Source organism: Panthera uncia (genome assembly GCF_023721935.1).
Source record: "Panthera uncia isolate 11264 chromosome B2 unlocalized genomic scaffold, Puncia_PCG_1.0 HiC_scaffold_24, whole genome shotgun sequence".
NCBI lineage: Eukaryota > Metazoa > Chordata > Mammalia > Carnivora > Felidae > Panthera > Panthera uncia.
Genome location: NW_026057580.1, coordinates 74,582,420 through 74,608,698, shown reverse-complemented (window position 1 = coordinate 74,608,698; position 26,279 = coordinate 74,582,420). Strand labels below are relative to the sequence as shown.

At 36.9% G+C, this 26,279-nt stretch overlaps 1 protein-coding gene across 1 annotated transcript in view; it reads right to left on the bottom strand.

Annotated features, from left to right (window-relative positions):
• RFX6 (regulatory factor X6) overlaps positions 1–10,889 on the bottom strand; it is a 54,826-nt gene extending 43,937 nt beyond the window's left edge. Inside the window, exons 1-4 of the mRNA XM_049654236.1 lie at positions 10,650–10,889; positions 10,183–10,339; positions 7,294–7,417; positions 4,946–5,007 (exon numbers count right to left, since the gene is read on the bottom strand). Of these exons, the coding sequence (XP_049510193.1) occupies positions 4,946–5,007; positions 7,294–7,417; positions 10,183–10,339; positions 10,650–10,881 (575 nt within the window). The 5' untranslated portion in view covers positions 10,882–10,889. The remainder of the gene's footprint in view (positions 1–4,945; positions 5,008–7,293; positions 7,418–10,182; positions 10,340–10,649) is intronic.
• Positions 10,890–26,279: the final 15,390 nt, after the last annotated feature.

Sequence of the window (26,279 nt, the reverse complement as noted above, 5' to 3'; positions counted from 1 at the left end):
TTTAATAGGACAAATGAAATTATTGCTACTCTTGCTGCTAAAATATTTACATTGCATCTAATACTTTTCTTCACTTGCTGATAAATTTCTACCTGCACCTATAGTTCTTCTTTCCTATTTCAATCATTATATAGAATTCCTGAAACATATGTTCCTACTGAGCTGGTAGCCCTGATGTTAGTTTACACTACACGAATGATGACCGATAAGGAAATGATGGGATTAAGCTGTTCAGGGACTTGCAATAACTTACTGTGATAAGAGCAGCTGCCATATCAGTTTTATTAACCCACTAAATCACTACTAATAAATAAGATAATAGCTTTTGTCCATCATGTCTGAAAAGCAAGATTTGACTGATCAAAGTCTACACGAAATTAAAATGTAACTTCAAATCAGTCTACTGCGTACATGAAATCTACTTGGTGGTCTCAACGATCAGCTATCCTGAGCAGTGGTGGGATACAGGCTTTTTTTCTTAATCATTGTATCCCTAGGGCCTAGTAAGTACCAGCACACTCAATAAAATGCTTATTAAATAAAGGAAGCTTAATAGTGAAAGTTTTTTGATAGCGTATATCCTATCCTGCTATTTGCATCTTAAAACCTCTTTAGCACTATGCTCTGTACATTGATATAAATATGAATGGATTGATTATTGATATAACACATTTATAACATAAAATAGACAAAAATTGCTTTGCATTACTCTTTCGTGCCTATATGATTTTGTTTCATTTTTACTTTTTCAAAATCCAAATTTAAAAATACTGCCCAGAAAAAAAAAAAAACAAAAACAGGTGTATATTTTGGCATTGGTAGTAAATCAAAAGAAGAAAAATAAAAAAAAAAACTCAAAAGACAACACAGTTTTATCTGGGTGTTGAGAATGTACAGAATCTGTCACTGGGGCTTCTTGGCAGGGAGGGGAGGGTGACAGTGAAGGAAGGGACAGAAAGCTGAGCTGCTAATGCCCCTGTAAACTGATTGGCTTTGTCCCCAGGGCACACTCAGGTTCTAGGGTGTTCTAGGGTGTTCTAGGGTGAGGCTTTGTGACCCCAAGAGTTAACCTTTAAAGACTTTTTTCCAGAACTCTTGGCACTACTGGCTTCTTATGTAGAACGTCAGACCTGCCCCTGGAAACAAATGTTTCAATTTTTAATTGTTTCTAAGTTTGACAGTGCATGATATCTGGTGATCTGTGATATCTACCTAGGTAGTCTGTCCATTTGGATTTTTGTTTTGTTTTGCTTTTAACATATCTGTTTTAAATATTTTATCTCTTCCTTTTGGCTGAATAAATTTTGCCTCACTTTATTTAGTTACACGTTTTCATCTTTCATGTTTGTGAGGTCCTTGAAAGTAACACCTGCATAAAGGTGAGTTGTGAGAACTGATCATTTTAATACCAGTTATGACAGAACTTAGGGAGAAAAACCTTGAAAATAGACACAAAATTCACTCTTCTTTTTTAGATCCTACCAATCACCTCTTTGTCACAAAGATCAGTGTTTCCCAAACTTTTGGATTTCCTACATGGAGTAAAATTCGAAAAGTAACATTGTTCCATGAACCCTAAAGGCTGCCAGGAACGGTTTTAGAAATAGTGGTGCTATCTTGTGTCCAGAATACATAAGAACTTTTTGAGTTAATCAGGATCAAAATCAATTCTGTCTGAAAGACTCAAATGAAATGACTGGATATACTCTAGCTATTCTATGAGAATTTGGCAACAATTGAGAGCTTATGTTTTTAGATAACCATCACTAAACAGTTATATAATGTCAATATATTTTAATAAATGATCCACAAAACTTAAAATAAATTAATACTTAGTTTAAAATTTTCAAATAATTCAATAAACATTTAGTGATAGTATGTTTAAGGCACTAGAATAAACACTACTCCAACAAGTTTTGCAAAATTAATAGTAAAATTTGGAGAAATTATAAATTTCTCTTTCTCCAAAATATGCTAACTTTCTTCATTTATCTTTCTGTTTCACAGATTGTTCATATTTCTATAGACATAAAATATTTTTCATAGACATGTACATTTTTAAAATATTAAATAGCCATTAAAAATGATGGATGTGAAGATAATATACCAAGATAAAGAAATGCTTGGGACAAAAATTAAAGGGTGCCTAGGTGGATCAGTTGGTTAAGCCTCCAACTCGATTTCAGCTCAGGCCACAATCTCATGGTTTGTGGGTTCGAGCCCCGCATAGTTCTGCGCTGACAGCAAGGAGCCTGATTGGGGTTCTCTCTCCCTCTCTCTCTGCCCTTCACCTGCGCTCTCTCTCTCTCTCTCTCTCCCCCCCAATAAATAAATAAATAAATAAATAAATAAATAACAACAACAACAAAAGAATAATTACATCAAACCATTGCCAACTGCAAGATTCACAAACTCTCCATCTTGCCCTATCTTTCAACATACTTGTTTATGTATGGAAAATTTTTTCCCCAGGATATCAAAATATCAAAAAATATAACAAGCAAGTTATAAAAAGCAAATGTCATACTGGGAAAGAAGGAAAAAAAATTCAAATTTTAATAATTTGCTCTTGGGCACATCTGCTTTTAGATATCAAACAAATTTCCTGAAATTACCACATGTTGGTCCATAAACCTAAACACTTGAGCCTCACAGAGTCACAATGGACAGGGTTAATGATTCATCCCTAATCCTGAAGGCTCCTTTTAGGATTAATTGACTTTCCCAGCAGCCTGCCTGCCTGCCTTCTTGTAGATCCTGTGAAGGGGATTTCTCTGCATTGCTTTGCCTCTTTTTCTACTATTTATCTACTTCCAACATTATCTCATCTTTCTTCTACCCACACAATTCAGTAGGAATCAAATTCAGTAGAAATCAGCCAGTTAAAGTGATTCAAGTCTGATAAACAAGTTAGAAGGGAAGAGCCAATTCACTCTTTTTCAATCTGGCATTTCATTCCTCCTTCTCACACCACATACTGTTAACACCAATAGGAGTCAATTAAAGAAATATTAATTGGTAATCAATTATGTAGCCAACAACAGAAAGGATATCAAAATGAATGAGACAAAGTCTCTATCCTCAAAATATTATCTTTTGAGGGGAAGAGATAAGGTAATTACACACTAAGAATGAACCAATGAACTGCTGTGAGGCTATGAAGAAAGAGCCTATAAGAAATCAAGAAATAAGAAAAATTTCAAAAGAAGAGGAAGTTTATGAAACATTCTTTTCTTTTCAAAGGCTAAGCTTTCAAAATACCTGTAGGGAAAAGGCATTTTCCAGGGAAGAAGACAGCATAGATGAAAGAATGACATTTGGAGGTGAAACAAAGGGTGCTGGGCACTAATTTGGTGGGAGCATAGGCTCCATGCTGAGAGGTGAGTAGATGATAAGGTAGGAAAATGATTTGGGACTAAATCATAATGGACCCTGAATGTCAAAGTGAGAAAAGTTTGAGCATGACAGAGATACAATTGAATTAAAACTTTTAGAAGGCCAATTTGGAAAAACTGTATTGAAAGGATTGGAAAGATACAGTGAAAGCCAGATTATGAAAGTGAGAATGGAGAGAGACTGATTCAAGAGAATTCATAAAGTAAGATTTATTTTTTGGCAAGTGACTAAAGCTGAGCTAGCCAATAAGGTTGCTCCTAGCCACATGTAGGTAGTGACCACTTGAAATATGACTAATCACAATTGAGATGTACTGTAGGAATAAAACACACAAACACTTCGTAGGGAAAAAGAATGAAAAATATCTCAATAATTTTAATTTTGATTACATGGTGAAATGATACATTGGACTAAATAAAACATACTAAAATTAAATAACACCTGTCCCTTTTTACTTTTTTAATGTGGCTACTAGAAATTTTTGAATTAAATATGTGGCTGGATTATATTTCATTGGGCAATGCTGAACTAGATGTTGGGACGGAAGAAGACATTGGATGAGCTAGAAAATGAATGGGAGAAGAGGGAAGGGGGCCTGGCAGTTCTGTGACAGAGAAACCATAGGAGAAGTTTTACATATTGATTTATTTTAAGAGGGCACTGTCAGCAGGTTCACATGCTAGACAGGTGCCAAGAAGGATGAGTAACAGTAAAATTGAGCCATAGGGTTTTTGTCTACGTAAAGAAATGGACTGTTACCATGCGAACAATGGTAAGATAAGTGAGCACAGCTACTCTTTCGAGGAATAGCAATGAGAAGGAAAATAATAGAGCAATTGTGAAGAGTACAGCAGGTCTGAGATGCGTCTGTTTTTATCAACATAAAAGAGATCTGAATCTGTTTGCAGGCAGAAGGAAAGGAAAAACTGAAAACACAGTGGACAGAGGAAATAATGGACGAGTAAGAATGTGTAACATGTAACTCTACAGAGATTGCCACAAGAGAAAAGAAAAGCTAAAATTATCAAGAGAACTAACTTTATGTTTACATTAAGAGGTGACCAAAGAAGTCATTTGTAGAGGTCATTTGTCTTGAAGGGAAAAGAAGAGGATATTGAAATTATTATCTGGGAAAGAAAACCATGCTTCAACTCCTGACTTCAAAGTTGAACCATGCTTCAACTCCTGACTTTGGCCTTGCTCTTTGGGAGTGCTGTGGTTCCATCTGGCCACTTATTTAGCCATATATACTACCCTTTCAGGACACCAGTGCCTTCAGTAGTGGATGTAAGATTGTAAAAATGACTTTTTTATCAGAAGAAATAAGATATTATGATTTTTCAGTATAAATTTTGCTTTTTAAACATTATTCCAAAATCTACTTTTTTGCTTTTTAGTTCTTACAGTTGGTAAAAAATCTGCTTCATCAAGAAGAGAACATGTGATTCCATTCACTGATAAAAACAATACTCATTTTACACGTGTCAATCCTCCTATACGGGGTATCATATGTACAGATCTGATATCTATGCTCATTAACATATCTTACTTTGAATGGCCTCTTGTTCCAAGTCGCCGAGTCGTTAAGAGGGGGAATTTCTGGCGAATTGTCTAAAAAGAAAATCAATTACTTTAGTTTTTAGGAAACGTGTGGTTCTGTTGCAAGCAACTTGTGGCCAGTTAATTCAAGAAAGTAAATGTTGAACTTTGGGTAAAATTTAGTCTGGAAGAAGTAATATTCTACATATACTGACAAGCAATTGATAAGCAATAATACACCAGCAGAGGCAGGGAGGTAGTTTTTTTTTTTTTAATATGAAATTTATTGTCAAATTGGTTCCCATATAACACCCAGTGCTCATCCCAACAGGTGCCCTCCTCAATGCCCATCATCCACCCTCCCTTCCCTCCCACCCCCCATCAACCCTCAGTTTGTTCTCAGTTTTTAAGAGTCTCTTATGCTTTGGCTCTCTTCCACTCTAACCTCTTTTTTTTTTTTTCCTTCCCCTCCCCCATGGGTTTCTGTTAAGTTTCTCAGGATCCACATAAGAGTAAAACCATATGGTATCTGTCTTTCTCTGTATGGCTTATTTCACTTAGCATCACACTCTCCAGTTCCATCCACATTGCTACAAAAGGCCATATTTCATTCTTTCTCATTGCCACATAGTATTTTAATAAGATTGTTTTGCTGCCCGTCTCAATTTCCAAAGCAAATCATACCAGTATCTGCTTTTGCTTCATGTTGCTTACTACCTTATGTACCTAGAGGAAAGACTTGAGTGTCTTTACAATAATTTTATCCAGAGATTTATCAAAATTAAGTATCAATCTCCAACTCTGAAAAAACACAGGAAACTTTCTCCTTCCTTCCAGATCTCCACAGCAGTGTTTTAAATTGTTTCTTTTCTATGTCCCTTTCTCTAAAATTTGCTAAAAATTAGCATCCAGTTAAAGAACAAAATCTGTTCTACATATAACAGGAATTGTATGATCTCCTAAGGGGCTCCATGGCAAACTTTTTGTATATGTCAGTTTCTTGGGGACCAATTCGGTAGTGTTAATCAGATTCTCAAGATATTTCATCACTCCCCAAACAGTTAAGATTACTACCATAAGGTGGAACAAAACAGTGCAAAAATGGACATTAGCAGTTGTCTTATGCAACTTGCTCATTTTAGGGAATAAGTGAACTAAGTTTTGAAAAAATTAAGTGCTTTTCAAAAGGCTTCACAACAAATTTGTCACTGTCTAGGCCAGAACCTGAATAATGAGATTACCATGCACCATGTCACACTAACTCCCATAAGCAGAGAGGTTTCAAAATAAATTTATAAATTATTTGATTTTCAAAAACTGAGAAGCTCGACTATAGTATTCATTATTTTCTGGACAATGAGTCCCTCTACAGGTTAGAATTTAGATTTCAGTTTATATGGGATGCAATGTTTGAGCCTTAAGCTTCCTATAGTTTCTCTAGAATATCCTAAGTTCTTAGCAGAGCACGAAAAGAATCTCGAAGGAGAAACCTCTCCCAAGAGATAGATATCTTATCTTGATTTTCAAAATAACATCAACATACATAAATATGATAATGCCAATTCTACAGATTCCCATCCTAACCATACAGTTGGGTAGAAAGGAATGTTTTTAAATACGCGATGCTTCACCAATTCTGTCACAACATTTTAGAGTTTGGGGTATAAACATACTCAGAGTGAAATGGAGAATCAAGGGAACTATTTCATGAAATAAAGTAAAAATTATTAAAAACTCATATACGTGAACTAGCTAAATAATAAACACAATCACCAGTTGCATTAACAAGATACTTGTCACCACCACTTAATTTTACTTCTCAATACAGGCTATACCATACTCTTCAGTGCATCCCTCTTTGAAGGGAAATGTCACTGCTCAAATGGAGCTTCCTTTATTATTCTTTTTTTAATTTTTTTTAAATGTCTACTCATTTTTGAAAGACAGAAAGAGACAGAGCACAAGCAGGGGTGGGGTGTAGAGAAAGGGGGACACAGAATCAGAAGCAGGCTCCAGGCTCTGAGCTGTCAGCACAGAGCCTGACGCAGGGCTCGAACTCACGAACCGCAAGGTCATTACCTGAGCCAAAGTCAGATGCTCAACCGACTGAGCCACCCAGGCGCCCCAAATGGAGCTTCCTTTAATATCACATTAAATCATCTGATAGCTAAGGTTCTAATATTCAAAACATATAGTAGTTCCAGGTAAAACCTATAGTAGGTAAAACCAAGATAAAATGCTTGTGAAACAAATTTCTTAATATTCTGTAAAAAAATGTACTTAGATGCATTTGTTTCTATACTGTCTTCCAGACATGACTTTAGCGGCAAAGTAGTATGGCCAATATGTGTCATTTACCTTTCCAAAGGTGGCTGCACAGGCTGGCTCCAATTTCTCTTTCCTGCAGAAATCTAAATAGTGGGCATAAAGGATGCACCGTGGTAAGCAAACTCCCTCACACACAATGTAATTCTCTTCAAGCCTAAAAAAAAAAAAAAGGCAGAAAATTAGGTCAAACCTTTTCTTTATTTCTCCTTTCCTTTCCCCTTTCACATTGATTTAATGACTGTTTTGAATACAGACGCTATACAAATGAGTTCATGAGCAGACATGAGTAGACCTTCTTTATTCCGGATATTATTAAAAGTCAGATCACAAGAATTAATGTTAGAAGAACAAGAACCCCAGTGAATACCTGCTAGTGGAGTTAAAATACCCTGGTCAATGTAAAACCACTCCTTTCTGGTCTGTATCTCAAAGAATAGGTCTTATTTCTATGGAAATCCTCACTATTCATTATGCTTTGCTCTGTGAGATGCAAATATGTATGAATGGTAAAAGTGAAGGAGATGGTTTTTTAAAAGACTATTCTCAACACTAATGGGCTGCCAGGTTTCAGGCTGGCAAATGCCTACAATATCTTACTTTCATTCCCAAACTAGTCCTGAGCCCTAAATGGTTAGGGAAGCATGATGATGCATTTATTTGCAAAACACCTAAGAGTAAACTCACTTCACTAAAGTCTGAAATGGTACTGATCTACTTCTACCCTATGCCTTTTGCTGTGATCAAGTACCATAATTGCCTGAAACATACCATGCACTTGAAACATAATGTACTTCTCTATAGATGTCTCCAAATATGACATACAAATTCAACTCTGTTACAAATACAATTGTATAAATTTTGAAAATTTAGACACAATTCTATTTGAATGTCTACATTGCAATTAAACATAATTTATATAAATGTAATAATGTATACTCAAGTGTTATAAATATCTAAACAGCAATCGAGAAATCAGAACTTGTAGATTGTATTCCCAATTTTCCTAACAATTCAGTAGGTGATATTGACTAAAATTTATGTACACCCATTTTCTGTATAGTAAAATTGTAATTATTACTATATAGGAACAACACAATATTGAGCATGCATTCAGATTAAAATTGAGTGAAACTAGTCACATCTCTGATTTAGCATATTCCCTAAATGCATGAGATAAAAGCTAAAGGAGATGTTCATCAGACTTTAAAGCATCAGATGTTCATACTTCTTTGAAGAGGAACAAAACAAAACCCAGTCAGATTTGCATCCACAAAACTAAACCTAGCTGACAGTTGAAAACTGGAGTTACTTAGATTTTTCATTTTAATTTTCAGCTCCAATTTTTAATATCCCCAATAATCTATATAACCATGAGGGAAAATTCTCGAAGTACAAATAAGTCACTTAGTTTCTAGAAAACTCTATGTAACACTCTTTTATAGGAAAGGGGTGGAAAGTTCAAACAAAAGTATAGCATTTTAAATTTCAAAAAATGAAAATCACTAAGAAAACATTCAACTATTTAAAAATTATATTTTAATGGCATGCATAAAATGTCAACTGTTCATGTGGCTGTTTTAATGTTGTTGCAGGCGTTGTCTTTATCTTCAAAATACTGGATAATCCCAGCCATGAATACGGCTAATTTGGGGTATAACCTGTTTTTCTTTAATTATAATGCAATCACTCATATTTATAAAACAAAAAAACAAGTTTGTTCCCATTCACTCATTTGAGGGAAAAACTGAAAGTGATAATTCAGCAGTTCTCCACAACATATCTTTAAGCAATACTTCTGCCCCAATTATACTAATAAAATAGCTGTATCTAAAATATTCCAGATAATTAACTCAAATATTTACTGCCCCAGTGTATTTTTAACCAGTCAGTGTGACATCAACTTCAATAGTTAAGCCACAACTTTAGAAGAATATTTGGTTTAGATTTCAAATATTTGAAAAGGTGTAAGTATATAATCACAAAAATTTAGTATATGCAAACTGTAATTCAGGGTTTAAATAGCTGAAAAAAAGTTAGGGTTTTTTCTTTTTTTTTGCTAGATTTTTAGACATTATTTTTTTCTATTGTATTTTTCTAAGGTTTAGTTCATACCTTACATACATACAGATTATACAACTAATCAGTAAATAAACCTTTTAAGTTATTTGCTTGTTACTTGTAACTTGGAAGGAAATATATACTCTTATTCACACTATGTGGGGAAGCTTAGAGTTTTTACTTTAGATCCCTCTTCCTTTTTGATCAATATTACAAAATGCTCTTCACATGTAGAAAGCCTACTGATAAACTCTTGGTTTTAAAAGAGTTTCCATAAAATCCAATTCATGATATTTCATCATAATAAATCATATATGACAGGTGCTATAAAATAGTTGAACATTTATTTAATAGAGATATTTTAACTGAATTTTCAATATCTCCTAGTTCAAATGCATTTCACCTAATGACCAGTATACAACTGTTAATTTGCCCTCATATGGATAAAGGCAATATTTAAGATCCTTCCTCCTTTTAAGGTGGTTTGAAGAATCATGTTTTATAAACAAAAAGACGATCAAATAACAAGTATATAAGGACCGAATTGATTGCATGTTAAGCAAATAAGTCCTAAAAAGCATTCATTATTGCTGACATTTGATGAAATTATAGTTTATGTCAATAGTGAATAAAGTGATGGGTTTTTGTATTGCAGATCATTTTTCATCAACACTAGACTAGACTATGTCTCCAAACCAAACATTCATTAAAAAAAAAAAAAAAAAAAGATTCATTTTCTTTTGGTATCTTAAACTTGCCCCCAAAGTTTGAGGCAGAGGCAAATTGGGAAAAGCAGATTCTGAAGATAGTGACTTTCAAAACTCAACGGGTGCTGAAAAGTATCCCCCGTGGGAGACGTACCACTGCAGGGTGAGCTGAGTCTGCTTCTTTTTATCCTTCATCATCTGCGTGACGGTTTTCTTCTGAGAGAGGTGTAGATCGGCTGCTTTGGTTTTGCTGTCGTGACTGTCTGCATCCTCTTCTTCCGAGGAAACGTTACCATTGCTTAAACGCATTTCTGATTGCAAGTTGAAAGGGTGGTAAAGACAATCAGAATGCAAAATCAGTGAAGGAGCCTCTAAAAGTACCAAACTGGTGCCAAACTGGGTAGCCCAAGGGGGTGGGCAGGGGGCTGAGAGGGGAACTAAGCCAAATCCCTTAGAGTTCATTTCTAGGTGACCAACGTTTTCCTGGGGAAAATACAAAGATCAGGACGGAACATTCTCCATGTATGTTATGTCTGCGGTGTGTTTACTTTTCCTGTGGGGTGCCCTTCTTAGAATTCATCCCCTTCCCAGCCACATCCCCCGAGGGGGCAGAGCACTCACCCGATTTAACTCCCGCCGGCAGCTCCGGGTCTTCCCCTCTCTCCGCGCTGCCCAGCGCGCCCGCGGGTTGCGCCGCCGCCGCCGCCAGGTACACCCTTTCCTCGGGGTAAATGAGCAAGCCCTTGCCCAGGAGCGGCCCACAGCACTCCTCCTGGGCCTCAGGGGAAACTTGGGGCGAAGGCTGCGCCTGCGCCTGCAGGAAGGTGTCGTCCAGCTCCGGGACCTTGGCCATCCTCTGGCCGCGGGAGACCTGGGCACCAGCCGCACGGCCGGCGGCCCGCGGAGCCCAGAGCCCAGGGCGGGGCGGGGCGGGGCTGGGGACCTGCGGCCGCGGGGGCGGGGGCGGAGACGGCAGGCTCCCGAGCCCCGCGGCGTCGCGGCGAAGGCAGGCCTTGCGCAGGGACTGCGCGGACCGAGGCGGGACTGCCTTTCTCCACCTGTCCGCGGTTCCGGCAGACGCTCAGCTCGGACTCCTTTCCTCACCTGCGCCTCTCTCCCCCGAGTCCCATTCCCCACATCTCCCCCCTTCTCTCCGCCCTTGCTCACGTCTGGCGCTGGGCCCGAGGGCACTTTTCACATTCACACCCGGAGCTCCCGGAAAGATCTGAGAAAACCCCACTCTCTTCCCGAGGGAAGAGCTACTGCAACTGTCTCCATCCCTAACTCGCTCGTCAGACTTAAAGGACGCACTGGCCCCGCAGCCTTGAATCTGCGAGGCCAGAGCACCACTCAGTCTTTGCACAACCTGGGCCGGGTTTATTGATTCTCGGATTAATCTCAGGGGTTGGGGAAGGCTCTCTTCCCAGTGACGGGGACGGACGCCATCGCATCACACACGTGTCCAGACTTCCCTGCTGGAGGGTGCACCCTCGAGGGTTCTGATCCCAAGCCTCGCCTCTTTCGAGGATCTAACCTTCAGCATGGAGGAAACGATTCAATTGTTCCCTGCAATATTTTGTGACTTAAAAGCATCCCTGACAATTCCTCACCTATTGTACCTACGGGTAGTGCAGTGGACGTTGCTGTGATGAAAAATGAAGCCGCCACATTTCATTTCCAATCTAAAATGGCAAGAGAGTCATGTGGGGTGGAAGAAAAGGTAACTTGTGCTCTCTTTAAGAAGTCAGTAGAGAGTTGGGGGTGTGTGTTGCCTGACTGCCACAGAATCTTCCATTCTTTCCATTTCTCTTCTTGCCACAAATATGTGCTGTGCTTACTCTATGCCTAGTGCTCCCCAGAAAAAGCAAGGAAGCTGTTTTGGTTCACACTGCCTCGCCACAGCCAACAACCTGTCATCTTCTTGTGGAGCATTAGAAAGAGAAATCACCCCTTAACCCGAATTTAATATTGAACTACATTACATCAAAATTTAACTTAGAAAAACCAAAATGGGACTCAAGGTGCTGGATGGCTGAAGGGTGAATTATAGAGAGGAATAATATGATCTAAGAGCATTAACCTGCTTAAGCACCCAAGATTATGGATATATTTGAAACTTTCCCTGTTTTTAGCACCACTTGTTGGGAAAGGCATAACTTTTCTGTTGAAGGATTTCTCCCTACCGGGTACCACCAGCAGCTGGGTCCAGGCTGGAGCCACCCACCCATTCATGCACCCAAACCTGGGAGGCTATACCTCCCAACCAAGGGAAAACTTTGCATATCAGTTTCCTCTACCTAGGCCTTAAAAAGCTAAAGAACTTTCTCAGTGCCTGGAGCTTAGCTCTACAATACTACAGTTTAGAATGTTCCCCCTTTATAGAGACACCTTCAGACATAGATTAACTATGTGTATGCAAAAAGACTGCTATTTATATCACATAATCAGAAAAGAAAATACTCGGGAAAATTACTGGGAATTCTTTTTGAATTTTTAAAAATACAGACCACTTAATATCCAGGCTAAGTGTGTGTGTGTGTGTTACAGACACTAAATGAATATCTGGCAATTACAGCTGAATTAATCAAAGGAAACAAACCAAGCTCATTGAATGCCTTCCATGAACTTTTTTGTCTTAGTTTTAAGTAAACCATCTGCCCTACAAAATAACATGTAATTTCTTTGTGCTTCTAGTCAGAAATATAAACTATAGACCTATAATAAGTGAAGAAATTGAATCAGTAATCAAAAAAAATTCTACATATAAAAGCCTAGGACAAAAGGCTTCACTGATAAATTATACATGTTAAAAAAGAATTAATGCCAATTCTTCTCAAGCTTATGAGAACCAGTGAGAACAGTGCTCAATGGGGGTGGGGGGGTGGGGGGACTGTCATTATCCTAAATTTTTACTTGTAGTTATTATAATTAATCTGAGCTCATGAAGCCAATATTTTAAAGATGTAATAATGATAAGTCATAAGATCCTAGGCAGGAAAACAGTTAAATATGGAGAATGATCTCTTAAATAGTGATGCTTAACATTTTTTTTTTTTACATTCCCTTTAAGAAATTTATGTAAGCCATAAACTCTCTCCCCGGGGGAGCAGGTGTGGGAACCCATGAATACACTCACATACCTACACACAAAATTTTGTATGCAATTTGTCAGATCCCAGGTTTTAAAAAATCTGAGAAAGTTAATTCAGTTTTAAGAAAAGGGCATAATGACATCTGAAACAGGAGATTCTTGGTAGTTCCCCAATGACAGTATCTTTGTGACTGGAGGCACCACATTAAAGGGGAAAGAAAAGGAATTTGGAGTCACATACATTTTCACTCATTCTCTTTGTGACTCTGGGTCCTTAACCTTAGTTTCCTTCTCCCTAAGTTTTCTGAGCACCATTTCCCCAGCTTCCAACTCCTTTTGTTTCCAGTCCCCAGCTCCACCACCACCACCTGAGAGCAGGGACTGCCTTTGGCTACCAGACCACCAATGCCCACAGGCAAAGAGAGCCCAAGAGTGTCTGTCCACTCCCTGGGTACCCTGGGCATTCCTTAGCCAATGATTGATGACTAGGGAGAATAAAAGCCTAATTCTTTGACTTCATGGTAGATAAATCTGAGTTCCAATTTACAACACAGAGCTTCTTTGTGGAATCAGGCTGAAGCATCCATGCTGGACAATTCCTGAAATCCCATCCTACTTTGCTTTCTTCCTCTTCACTGTCTAGCTACCTCTGTTCCCTTGCCTGTTTCTTCTGGAAACGTTTCCTTAAAAATCATCTTCGGGGTGCCTGGGTGGCTCATCGGTTAAGTGTCTGACTTCGGCTCAGGTCGTGATCTCGCGGTTTGTGAGTTCAAGCCCTGCATAGGGCTTTGTGCTGACAGCTCAGAGCCTGGAGCCTGCTTCGGATTCTGTGTCTCCCTCTCTCTCTGCCCCTCTCCCACTTCTTCTCTGTCTCTCAAAAATAAATAAATGTTAAAGAAAAATTTTTAAATCACTTTTGTAGATGACTACTTAAGTTCTGCTGACAAAGACATCACATTATAGGGCTTATGTAAGCATTAAATGCAAAATTATAAAGACAAACTTAATACAATGCCTAGAACAGCAAGCTCTCAATGAAAGGTATCTAATAGGGGCGCCTGGATGGCTCAGTCGGTTGAGCTTCTGACTTAATGAGCTTCAGGTCATGAACTCAGGGATTCCTGGGCTCTGTGGCTTTGTGAGTTTGAGTCCTGGTGACTCTGCTGCAGGGCCTGCTTGGGATTCTCTCTCTCTCTCTCTCTCTCTCTGCTTCTCCCCATTCATGCTTTCTCTCTCTCAGAAATAAATAAACTTAGAAAAAAGTATCTAATATTTTATTCTACAACCTTATATCTCTTTTAGTGCTCAGAGGCAAGGAAAGAAATTCTTTTCTTTCATGGCAAAATGATTCTGAGAAACATCTTTCTTCTTACCTAGGCTATTCCTTGGGCTTAGTATGATCTGGAGTGATCACAAACTATGAAACTTTCTTCTGTAAAAACACATGTCTCCTCTAATTTTTTTTCTTTTCACCAAGATTACTTTTTAAATATAAAACATACTTTTTATTCTGCCTTCAGGTAATAAATTTCATGTCATTGCTGTTTTCAGATAAAAGTAAGGATAGTTACGAACTAACAACACAGCCCAAAAATACACGAAGCAAATACTGAATCTGACAAAGGTGCCAAGACCCTTCAGTGGGGAAAGAATAAACTTTTCAACAAATGTTGTTGAAACAATTGGACATCCACATGCAAGAAAAGCCCTTTTCCACAAGATTTAACCCTCCTTCGTGCTACATACAAAAATTTCCTCAAAACAGATCAAAGACTTAAATATAAGAGCTAAAACTATGCAGCTCTTAGAAGAAAAACTAGGTATAAATCTTCATTCCCTTGGGTCAAGCAAATATTTCTTAAATATGACACTAAAAGCACAGGCAACAAATGAAAAAAATAGACAAGTTAAACTCCATTAAAATGTGAGCGTCAAAGGATACTATCAAGAAAGTCAAAAGACAGCACACAGAATGGCAGAATATTTGACAGTCATTTATGTAATAAAAGTCTAGTACCCAGAATATATAAAGAATTCTTACGATTCAGCAATCAAAAGATAATAGCTCAACTTAAAAATGGGCAAAAAAATTTGAATAGACATATCTCCAAAGAAGATCTACAAACAGTAAATAAGCACATAAGAAGATGCTCAATATCATTTGCATTAGAGAAATGCAAATTAAAACCACAGTGAGATAACCTGTCACTCCCACTAGGATTAGAATAGCTGTAATTTTTTTAAGAAAGAAAATAAATGTTGGTGAGGATGTAGAGAAATTGAAAGCTTCACACATTGATGGTGGGAAGGTAAAATGGTGCGGCCACTGTGGAAAACAATTTGGTAGTTCCTCAAAAAGTTAAATAGTGTTACCATAAGAGCCAGTAATTCTACTCCTAGGTATATATACTCAAGAGAACTGAAAACATATGTTCACACAAAGTCTGAACACAAATGTTGATAGAAGGATCATGCATCATAGTCAAGGTAGATACAACCCAAATGTCCATCAACTGTTGAACAGATCAATACAATTTGGCATCTCCATAAAAGAGAATATTATTCAGCCACAAAAAATAATGGAGCGCTGAGATGTGCTAATATGGATGAACCCTGAAAACATCACGCAAGTGAATGAAGCCAAATATAAAAGGCCACATATTGTATGATTCCATTTATATGAAATGTCCAGAATAAGCAAATCCATAGACACAGAAGGTAGATTAGTGATTTCCAGAGGCTAGAGGTAAAGGCTAATGTGAAGCAACTGCTTAATGAATATGGAGTTTCTTTTTTGGGTAATGAAAATGTTCTGGAATTAGTGGTGATGGCTGCATAACATTGCGAGTAAGCTGAAGATCACTGAAGTGTATGCTTCAAAATGGTCAAAATGGTGAATTTTTTCTCAATAAAGAAGAAAAATTTGAATAAGCAAGGTCAGGTTATGAAGAAACAACTTAAGAATCTGTTACATTATTGCCAGATAAAAATCACTGGTTTGGACAAATTTCACAGATTTATCCTTAAAATATGAGCCATTACTTTTGTTATTGTCCTATAAACTTCAATGGATTATGTCTCTATTCCTTTTTCAAGTCTCATTTCTTCCTCCTTCAAACTTGGTTGTGCCATGTTAATTAAAAAAAATTTTTAATGTTTATATATTTTTAAGAGAGAGAAAGAGCACGAGTGGGCAAAGGGCCAGAGAGAGGGAGACACAGAATCCAAAACAGGCTCTAGGCTTTGTGCTGACAGCCCCAGGGCTGTCAATGTGGGGCTCGAACTCAGGAACTGTGAGATCATGACCTGAGCCGAAGTCAGACACAACCAACTGAGCCACCCAGGTGCCCCTGTGCCACGCTAATTTAATTCTCTCTCTCTCTCTCTCTCTCTCTCTCTCTCTGAGTTTATTGCATGTAGGGTGAGAAAGAAAGAGTGGGAAATGGAGAATGAAGAGGAGAAAGGAAAGGAAGTGTTAAGAAATGATTGATTAGATTGAAGGAGTCAGCAAAATAAAAAAGGTAAAGATAAAATACATCTGGTTGGTTAGAAGTTAAGACACCAAGCTGATGGCTCCAGTCTCCATATGGGCAGAACCATTTTTTTCCATAACTGTAGATCAATGTAAAAGGTAAATTAACTGGAGAAAATCCAGGAAAGGGGTTTTCTAGGAAGCTACAGCCAGATTACATTGGGCAGTGATCAGGGCTAGGAAAGGGACTGGTTGGAAATAGAGTGGGTGGCAGGCCCTAAGGTTATTTGAAGGAAGAATCAACACTTCCTGGTGACTAATGGGCAGGTCTTGCGTGCAACAGAGAAGTTATTTCCCAGATTGCAGTCTTTAGGAGCTATCAGGGAAAATAAGTAATTTTCATGTAAAATAATTGCTCAGCTAGTGGCTCTGATCCTGCACCAGAACTCATTACAGTCATTGCCAAACACAATGTTACCAGACAGACAATGCATAACAGCTACCTCTTTTACCACTATCATTCCAAAAATAGACATGTGCGTTAAGCTCAGAACAGGGACTTTAGCCGGAACTGGGGCCCAGAGCTAATAACTCAGCCCTGAACCAGAAGTGTCTGTATTGAGAGCATGCTGCTGAAATCCATTTCAGTGTCTAGACATTTCATCAGATTTTCCTTGAGCTGTGATGGGATAGTCTTCTTAATTTGTAACTCTCCACACTGTAAATCCTAAAGAGTGACTGGTGCAAATGTGTTTATTTTGTTGTTCTATGTGTTGTTTAGAAAAATAGAAATGCCAGAATGGAAAGTATTTGGGTTCTTGTTACATTACACTCATAACTTTTCTTCAGATTAAAATTGTTTCAAAATAAAATTTTAAAAGTGCAGTAAGCATTTTATCTTTAGTAAAAGTTGACCTACACTTGTTTATTAAAAAAAAAAGATATTTACATAATTCTAGGGGTGCATATGTATACATCAAATATATTAAAGCAAAGGAAATATTTGTTTTTAATACAATGCTGTTAAAAACAGAGAGTACATTTAAAATATTGTAATATTCACTTCCATAGCTAAAGTCACTCTATCTCTTATTTAAAGTTACTTTATTCAACCTTTACATCCGGTGTCTCCAGTAACCTTTGTCCTTCACATACAAATAACCAGTTAGCTCTTTCTCCATTTCCAATAAAAGACAGTCTAATGGTCTTTTTTAGATTAATATAAAACTAATTATATGTTTCCAACAGTGAAGAAATAGGCTAGGTTAGTTTGTGTACAAAAGTAAATAATGTGAGGCTTTATGTGTATTTGAGAACATTATATTGCATTATATACTATATGTATTATAATAAATATAGTAAATAGCAAAAATGACTTGCAAATCAAATTAAATATTAGATGCATATGTTAGATAGCAAATGATACATCGTAGATATCTACCAAATATTTGTTACAAAAATGAGTGGAAAAATGGTGGCGACTCTCCACCCTCTCCATTCAACCAAAAATAATTTATCACGACCAGAGGATTCAAAATCAAGTAAGACATGATTTTTCTCCATTCAGTATTCTCAGTCTAGTGGAGGAGGCAGGTACATTAGAATACAACGTGATAGATATCAAAACTGTGGTATGCACAAGGTTGTCTAGGAACACAGAGCAAAGAATGACCAGCTCAGGTGAGACAACCTTGGCCCAAGAAAGAGACGCAGAAGGTTTCCTAGAGAATATAATATGTGAACTAGTCTTGAAGGATTTGTATGCAATCACAGGTGGAGACAGAAGGAGTGGAATGTACACAGGCACAGAGTTAAGAAAGAACCTGGCTGGTTGGAGGAATCAGTTACTGGGTGCATTTGGAGGATAAGCAGCATCATGGAATGTGAATGATCATGAGTTGAGATCAGGTCTTGAGGGCCTGTTCAAGCTAACCAATATATCTTATAACACATCATTGAGGGGTTTTAGGAGGAAAGTATAAAGAATGAGTGGATTGTGGTGAGGAAAGTTAGGAAGACCATGTGGTAAAACAAAACAAAGGCTTGGACAAGGACAATGGCAGTGAAGATAGAAAAAAAAAGTGATTCAAGAACATATTAAGGATTGTATGGTGATTGTAACAGATTTTTACAGTACTGGCTCCCCCAATGATTCATGCATCCTCTATTTATGCCATTGGGTAATCCCATCCTATGTAGACTCTGAACGTGGCTATTAGCAGACCTCAATCAGAGGCTTGAAAAGCACTTATGCATTGGGGTTTCACTTCCCTCACTGAGGCTGAAAACTCTGAGACCATCACTATGTGGCCAAGCCCGGGATAGCTTTCTAGAAACATGTCAAACCCATTATTCTAGTTGATAGCTAGAACTAACCAATAATTTTAATACTAAAACCAACTACCAGACATGTGAGTGATGTAAATGAAACCATTCTAAAATAATCAGCCTTTGGCTGACTTGCCAGGTGAGTGCAGCACCATGAGTGAGGCTCACAGTTCCACAGAACTGTGCACTTATGAATAATTGTGGTTTCAGGCCACTAATATTGGGGATGGTTTGTTACACAGCAAAAACTGACTGACACAGTAATGGATTAGTTTATAGTTTATAGCCTTGAATGCCACAAAAAGTTGGTTGAACTTTAGAGACATAAGAGTAGCAGAGCTAGTGGGAAAAGCAGTTTGAAAAATGAGTGTGGAGTGATTTGTTCATTTTGGGTGGGTTTTTTGTTCACTTTTGTTTTTTTAGGTAAGGAAGAATAGAACTCAAAGGTGAGAACAATTTTGAATAATAGAACTTACTTCAAAGAGTTCGCATAAATATCAAATGCAATTATGTACCCAAAACGACAAATGAAAAATTATCACCTTATAAATCTGTATATATGTAGATTATACATACTTTATTTTCTGTCTGGCTTTAGGAATTTACACAAGTGGTTATACACATACAGTGCACTTTAAAACAGCTCCCTAAAGTTTCTGACTATAGGCAGGGTATAATTTTCACAGACATACTTCTCCTTCTATTCCCAAACCCAGAGAATTGTGCACTTGCTTCTTCAAAATGAAGTGTCCACATAAAGATACATGTTATGGGTGTAAACAGAATAAGATATTACAAGTGTGAACCCTAAACTGTCTAAATAAATTAAGCATGTTTAAGGCTAAACAAACTCAACTTTATTTTTGAACTTTTTAGTTACAGTATTGTATTTACCACATATTTTCCTAGTGGCTTTGGGGCTGGGGTGCCTATTACTCCAAATAACAAATTATGTAACAAGATATGCGAGCTTATCAAGCACTTCAACACATAATGTGTAGCCCACGAGATGAAGGCAATAAACTGTTTCATGTCATATCAGTGTTCACTTGGGAGAAATGGGCAAGACCAGAATGCTTCTCAGCCTTAATATTCCTAGCATAACAAGGCAAATAGTTGAAATTAGAAGAATTAATATTGGAAGCATAAATTTTTAGGCATGTTTTATCTACTGTCATGGATAATATAGAAGAAACCAGGTCATTTAAAATTTAGGCAAGTATGCATACATTTGATTTTTAATACTTTGTAATCAATAGCTGGTTTCAAATCTCTTTTTTTTTTCTCAGCATACTTCTGTATATCATCCTTTAGTTGTGAAATACACTCTAAATGGTTCTTTTACTTAGAATCCCTGTTCCATAAATATTGAAGATTGTAGCTTTTATTTTTTCTCAGCTTTCCATTTTTTTTGTATTTTATAAAAGGGACATGTAAGTATGCTTATTATAATCATTTTGTTGTATATAATAATTTGACTAATAATTATTGGTAATTTTGACAAATACATTGCTTTTTAAATACAATATTGAAATCAATAATGCTTTTCAGAACTCATGTAATTTCCTCAAGCTATACAAGATTAGTTTTGCTTAAATCATTAATTTTGTAACTTGTCACTGAGTGGAATGGATCACTCTGCCTACTAACTCCAGGCTGTGGTTCTAAGATTATGTGTGCAATGCATTTATTCCTCATCCCTCACCCTGTTTGAAAGCTTTTGAGCTCAATGCATCATCTTTACTGAACAATTTATCAATTGGAGTTTACTAAGTAAATGCTACTCTTTCCATAACTTACTGCTTTGGGGTACCTCTAGGGGGTAAATAATCATAGAAGGGCATAATAAGTTAGGTCAAGAGAAAAGATAGTTGGTCATATCTAACACAAGGATTAAGATGATACTTCCTGAAGTCGGACCATCTGCATCAGAGTTATCGAAAGATGTGAACAGATACCCACCTCAGAACCAGGGAATCACTGTATAAAATGGAATTTACCAAATAGTGTCACATGTTATAAATTTGTGACATCAAGACAAGGAAAATTGGCCTGTAGAAGACATGAGGAAGGATAATGTGCCCCAGCCTAAGTCATAGTCTAAAATCTTAGAGAATGCTTTCAGCCAGATTATGGCTCATTCAGAAAGGCAGTGGGGAGGAGAGAGTCAAAGGAAAAAGTAGGGGAGAGTGCAGATGGCAGGTTGAGGAATGAGAAGGTGAGAACAACTTCTCAGTAGCCTCTGTGGTGCTTTCCTGGCTTTTCACACCACAGCTCGTGTAGAAAATGACAATGTCTCTATAGCATACTGGGCTGAATAGATGAGCCTGCACATAGAAAGAGGTACACTGACCAGAGGTTCTGAACTACAAGAGACAGGGGACCAGTGCCATCTCCATATGGACACCCTGTTGGGAAAATGTTCCAGGGAACATCCATCACTTTTTGCTGGTATTCATCACTATATGCTCTTACCAACGCCTGGCACTGGCTTCAGCTTCTCTACTTGGAAGAATAGGGAGGAAGTTGCTGGGCCATTTTCCAGCTCCTTGTAAATAAGGACATGGTATAGTTTCTCCATTTCCACAGTCAATTATGGAATACTATTAAGTGGATATGGTGTTACATGTAGAACATTTTCTTGATTACCGTGTGTACTACATTTGAATGAAATAATTTAATTGTATTAGAGGGCACATACAATTTACATATCTTGTCTTTCCAGTTAGCCATTTATGATGATATTAAGTGAAATTTCAAGAGAATTTTTATTATGTTACATAAAATATGAAACTATAATATAAATATAAAATAAGAAAGTGCAAAATATATAGAAAGGTGATAGAACTCATTTTCATCCTTAGATGAAAATTATTTGCTGATCATGTTGGCATCTGAAAAAAACATCCTATATTCCAGGTTAAAAAAATAAAGATGAGGAGGAGTCAATAAGAGACAGAGAAGTCAAAGAGCAGGTGTGCTATTAACTTTTATAAAACCACAAATATCTAAAAACATCAAATGATTACTATTTCAAATAAAAATGTTTGTTGATCATTTTCCTAAATTCTGTAGTACTAACAATGTGAGTTTCCATAATATATGTCAAACTAAGTTGAATTTTAACATTATATCTTTCAACATTAACTGGATGCATCAAAGTAAATCAGAATACGTAACTTTGAAAATAGTGCACCAAATTAAAAAATTAAATGGCACACAGTACTAGAAGTAAACTATAGTAACATTTACACTAACAAGGAGAGCAAATAATGATTACACATTTTGGGTAGATCTATTTTTAAGTTCTGTTTGCTCATGTCTCCAGAAACCTAACTCACTGACACGTAGGGCAACTTCATCAGATGTGAAACCAAGTTGCATATTAAGCTTATTCACCAATGGACAGTAATGTGCAGTAAGCTTCAGTTTTATGAACTGGACAAATAGCTACTTCATCCTTACAGCATAGCTGTTATAACTGCTAATTTATAACTTAAATCACATCAAAAAGGTGGCTGATAATCTAACTATGAGTTCATTTTGAAGGGAGACATGAGAGACATAAAAGTTAATTGGTCCCTCCAGAGATAGTAGGGCAATTATCAAGGTCATTATGTGACTTGCTGGTGGACCATATAAGGAACATTAGATTAATGGAAAATTCTCCTACGACATTTCCATGAAATAATCTATGGATTGCCAGCCGCCTTCAACATTCACTTAGAGTTAGAAATAAGAAAATTGAAGAAGACTATAAAAAAAGGAAATTGCAACAGTTGAGACAGGAAGTGATTAAGGTAAATAGAATTTTAGTTGAGCCAGGGTCATGGTAAGGATGGTTTCTGTTCTGACCTTGCTCTGGTGCGTTTGTAATTAAAAGCTTATGGAGAGAAAAAGTAATTCCACAGTGCTGACATACGGCATATGTTAGACTTCCAATTATTTCATCATCCACTTTGATATGAATGAATCCAAATATCAAGTTAGAAAAATTAGTACTCATGAAAATCTGTCGAAATATAAATGCATGTCATAGATAATGAAATTCTGAGTTTAACTTTGAAATTTTTTTTGATGTTTATTTTTGAGAGAGAGAGAGAGACAGAGACAGAGCTCGAGCAAGGGAGAGGCAGAGCGAGGGGGAGACACTGAATCCGAAGCAGCTCTAGGCTCTGAGCTGTCAGCACAGAACCCAACACAGGGCTCAAACCCACAGACCCTGAAATCACGACGTGAGCCAAAGTCAGACGCTCAACTGACTGAGCCACCCAGGCGCCCCTGAGTTTAACTTTAAAGTTAAGATTATAAAGTGATTAAAAAAAAACTCATGACCTTCCAATGTTATTAAGAGTCACTGCACCAGAGAATACAACGATATGAATGATATCTTCACTGCTTCATTTGGTGAGCAGCAGGCATGATGATGATGTGCTTTCTGCAGTGTAAACTTTGTGGAAAGTTCCCTGCAGGAAGTGGAGCTTCCTCCCTGTCAGGGATGCACTTTAACTCTTGTAGGGAGAGAAGAATATATCCAGGCTTGCTGAGTAATCAGGCTTCCCAGCTTCACTCAGCAAACCATCTCTGCACAACAGGCCGAGGACATCCAGAGAGACCTGGAACTCACATTCACCTGTGTACAGTCCTGAAGTCAAGCAGGGAAATAAGAAATGGTGATAAGAATATGGAGAATGAGACAAAGGGAAATGGAAAAACTCAAAAGCTAAGTGTTGATATATTTGAATGCAAATTCAAGACCCAAAGGATATAACCAAGATAAACTGAAAGGAGTAGAATTTGACCTAATTAGAAAAAATACATGGTAGAATAACGCACACCGAATCCTATAAGCTAGAATAAAGGAGCGAGTTCTTCAGGAATGAAAGAATAAATGTGAAGCGTTTATTAATATCTATCTTATTAATTATATATAACACTTTTCTCATAAAGTTTATTATAGGAATTCATTAACTTATTGGGTTTTAATAATAACATATCATATACCAACCACATTATATGCTGGGCACTACATTAAGTACTTTATACGTTATGTCATTTACCTTCACTGACTCTATGAGGTAGGTGCGAATATGACTTTTTTGCAGATGAAGAAACTGAGACTCAAAAATGTAAGTGATTTGCCCAACATCTCATGATTGGTAAGTGAGGAAATAAAGTGAACCCAGCCCTGCTTGATTTAAAGGTTCATATCTTAACCAGTACAATGTGAATTTTCTTGGACACCCAAACCAACACAAGGGCCAAGTCTGTCTCATACATGCTTGGACTAGTGGTTCTCAGCCCTACCAACCCACATCCCCACACCCCTATTTTATAGTAAATGTTTTCTAATATTCTCTTTACTACACCAAAAGAAATTCACAGATAACCAAACATATATTTAATCAATGAAATGTACCAGCTCTAATGTAAAGAGTAAAGAAAGGTTATTAATATGTAATAAGAATTTCAATAGATACATACTCAGGCATGACATTGCTAAAACATTTTAAGAAATCTGATGTTTGCATCTAAGCATAGAATCACTGTAATGGAAGACTCATACATGCAGAGAGTTTTTTTGGTAACTAAAATACATAAGAGGTACTGCCATTAGTAATGTGATTTTCTCAAATAGTAAGCAATTGTTAAATTTCTATACAAAATGTGATTATATTAGCATAAAACAAAGAATTCAGGATAAGGAATATTATCAGAGATAGAGACACTGCATATTGATAGAGGGGCAATTCTTTAAGATCTTAACATGTACGCATCTGATAACAAAACTTCAAAATTCATGAAGCAAAACTGGAGAGAACTAAAGGAAGAAATAGAAAGTCCATAATCATAGAGATTTTGGAATTCATCTCTTAATAATTAGTAGGACAAGTAGACAAATAACTAGGAAGGCTATAGAAGATCTGAACAAAACTATCAGGCAACTTGATCTAATTGATATTTATAAACCACTGTGCCCAGCAATTATATATGCATTCTTTTCAAGTGTATGTAAAACACTTACCAAATATACTAAGCTATTAAGAAACAAATCTCAGTATATTTCAAAAGGTTGAAATCTTACAGGGCTTATTTTGAATGGAATTAAATTAGAAATTGGCAAAAAGAAAGATACCTAGAAAACCCCCACATATTTGGAAATTAAATAACATTCTTAAGTAACACATGGGTCAAAGGGGGGGGAATCACAAGACAAAAAATACATTTTTAACTGAATGATAATAAAAACATACCCTATCAAAATTTGATTTTGAACAAAATTGGTGAGATTCAGCTAATGCAGTACTCACTGGAAAATTTATAGTTTTAAATGACTATACTAGTAAAGAAGAAAAGGGTTAAAATCAATGATCTAAGTTTCCATCTTAAGAAGTTAGCAAAAGAGAAGAAAATTAAAACTAAGTAAGTAGAAGGAAAGACATAATAAGAATGTGAGGAAAAATCATTTCAATAAAAAACAAACATTAAAGAATATTCAAAAAGTTGAATATTTGAAAAGATTAGCAACATTTATAAATCCTTAGCAAGAATAATTTTTTAAAAGAGTAAGAAAAAACACTAATGACCAGCCTCAAGTATAAAACAGAGACATTATTATAGAGTCTACCTATAGCAAAAGAGTATTTATGAACAATGTTTGACCAATAAATTTTAAAATCTAGACAAAATGGACAAATTTCTTCCAAAACACATGTCCTCAACACTGACTCAACAAGCAACGGAAAATCAGAATAGAGAGAGAGGGTGCAAGTGAGCAAAGGGGGGGGGGAAAGAGAGAGAGAGAGAGAGAGAGAGAGAGAGAGAGAGAGAATCCTAGGAGGCGCAGAAGGGAGAGAGAGAGAAGCGAGGCTCAAGCAGGGCTCACCCGAAGCTGGGTTTGTGCTCACCCAAAGCCAGGATCTGAACTGAAGTCCAATGCTTAACTGACTGAGCCACCCAGGCTCCCCAGCTCTATTCTATTCTTAAAAATTGAAAGCACAATCAAAACCTTTTCCATAAAGAAAGCTACAGGTCTGAATGGTTTCATTAGGGATTCCTATCAAATATTTAATGAAGGAAATAATATCAGTCACACAAGTTTTCAAAAAAATAGAAGAGGAAGGAATACTTTCCAATCATTTCACAAAGTCAGAAAAATCCCACTCCCAAAAGTTGCAAAGACATTACAAGAAAAGAAATTACAGACTATTCCTTGTAAGGCAAGACACAAATATCCTTAGCAAAACTGAATCCAACAAGATATTACAAGGGTGATACATTATGACAAAGAGCTTTTATCCTGGCATGCAAGGATACTTTGACATTCTAAGATCAATCAACATAATATACTACATTAATA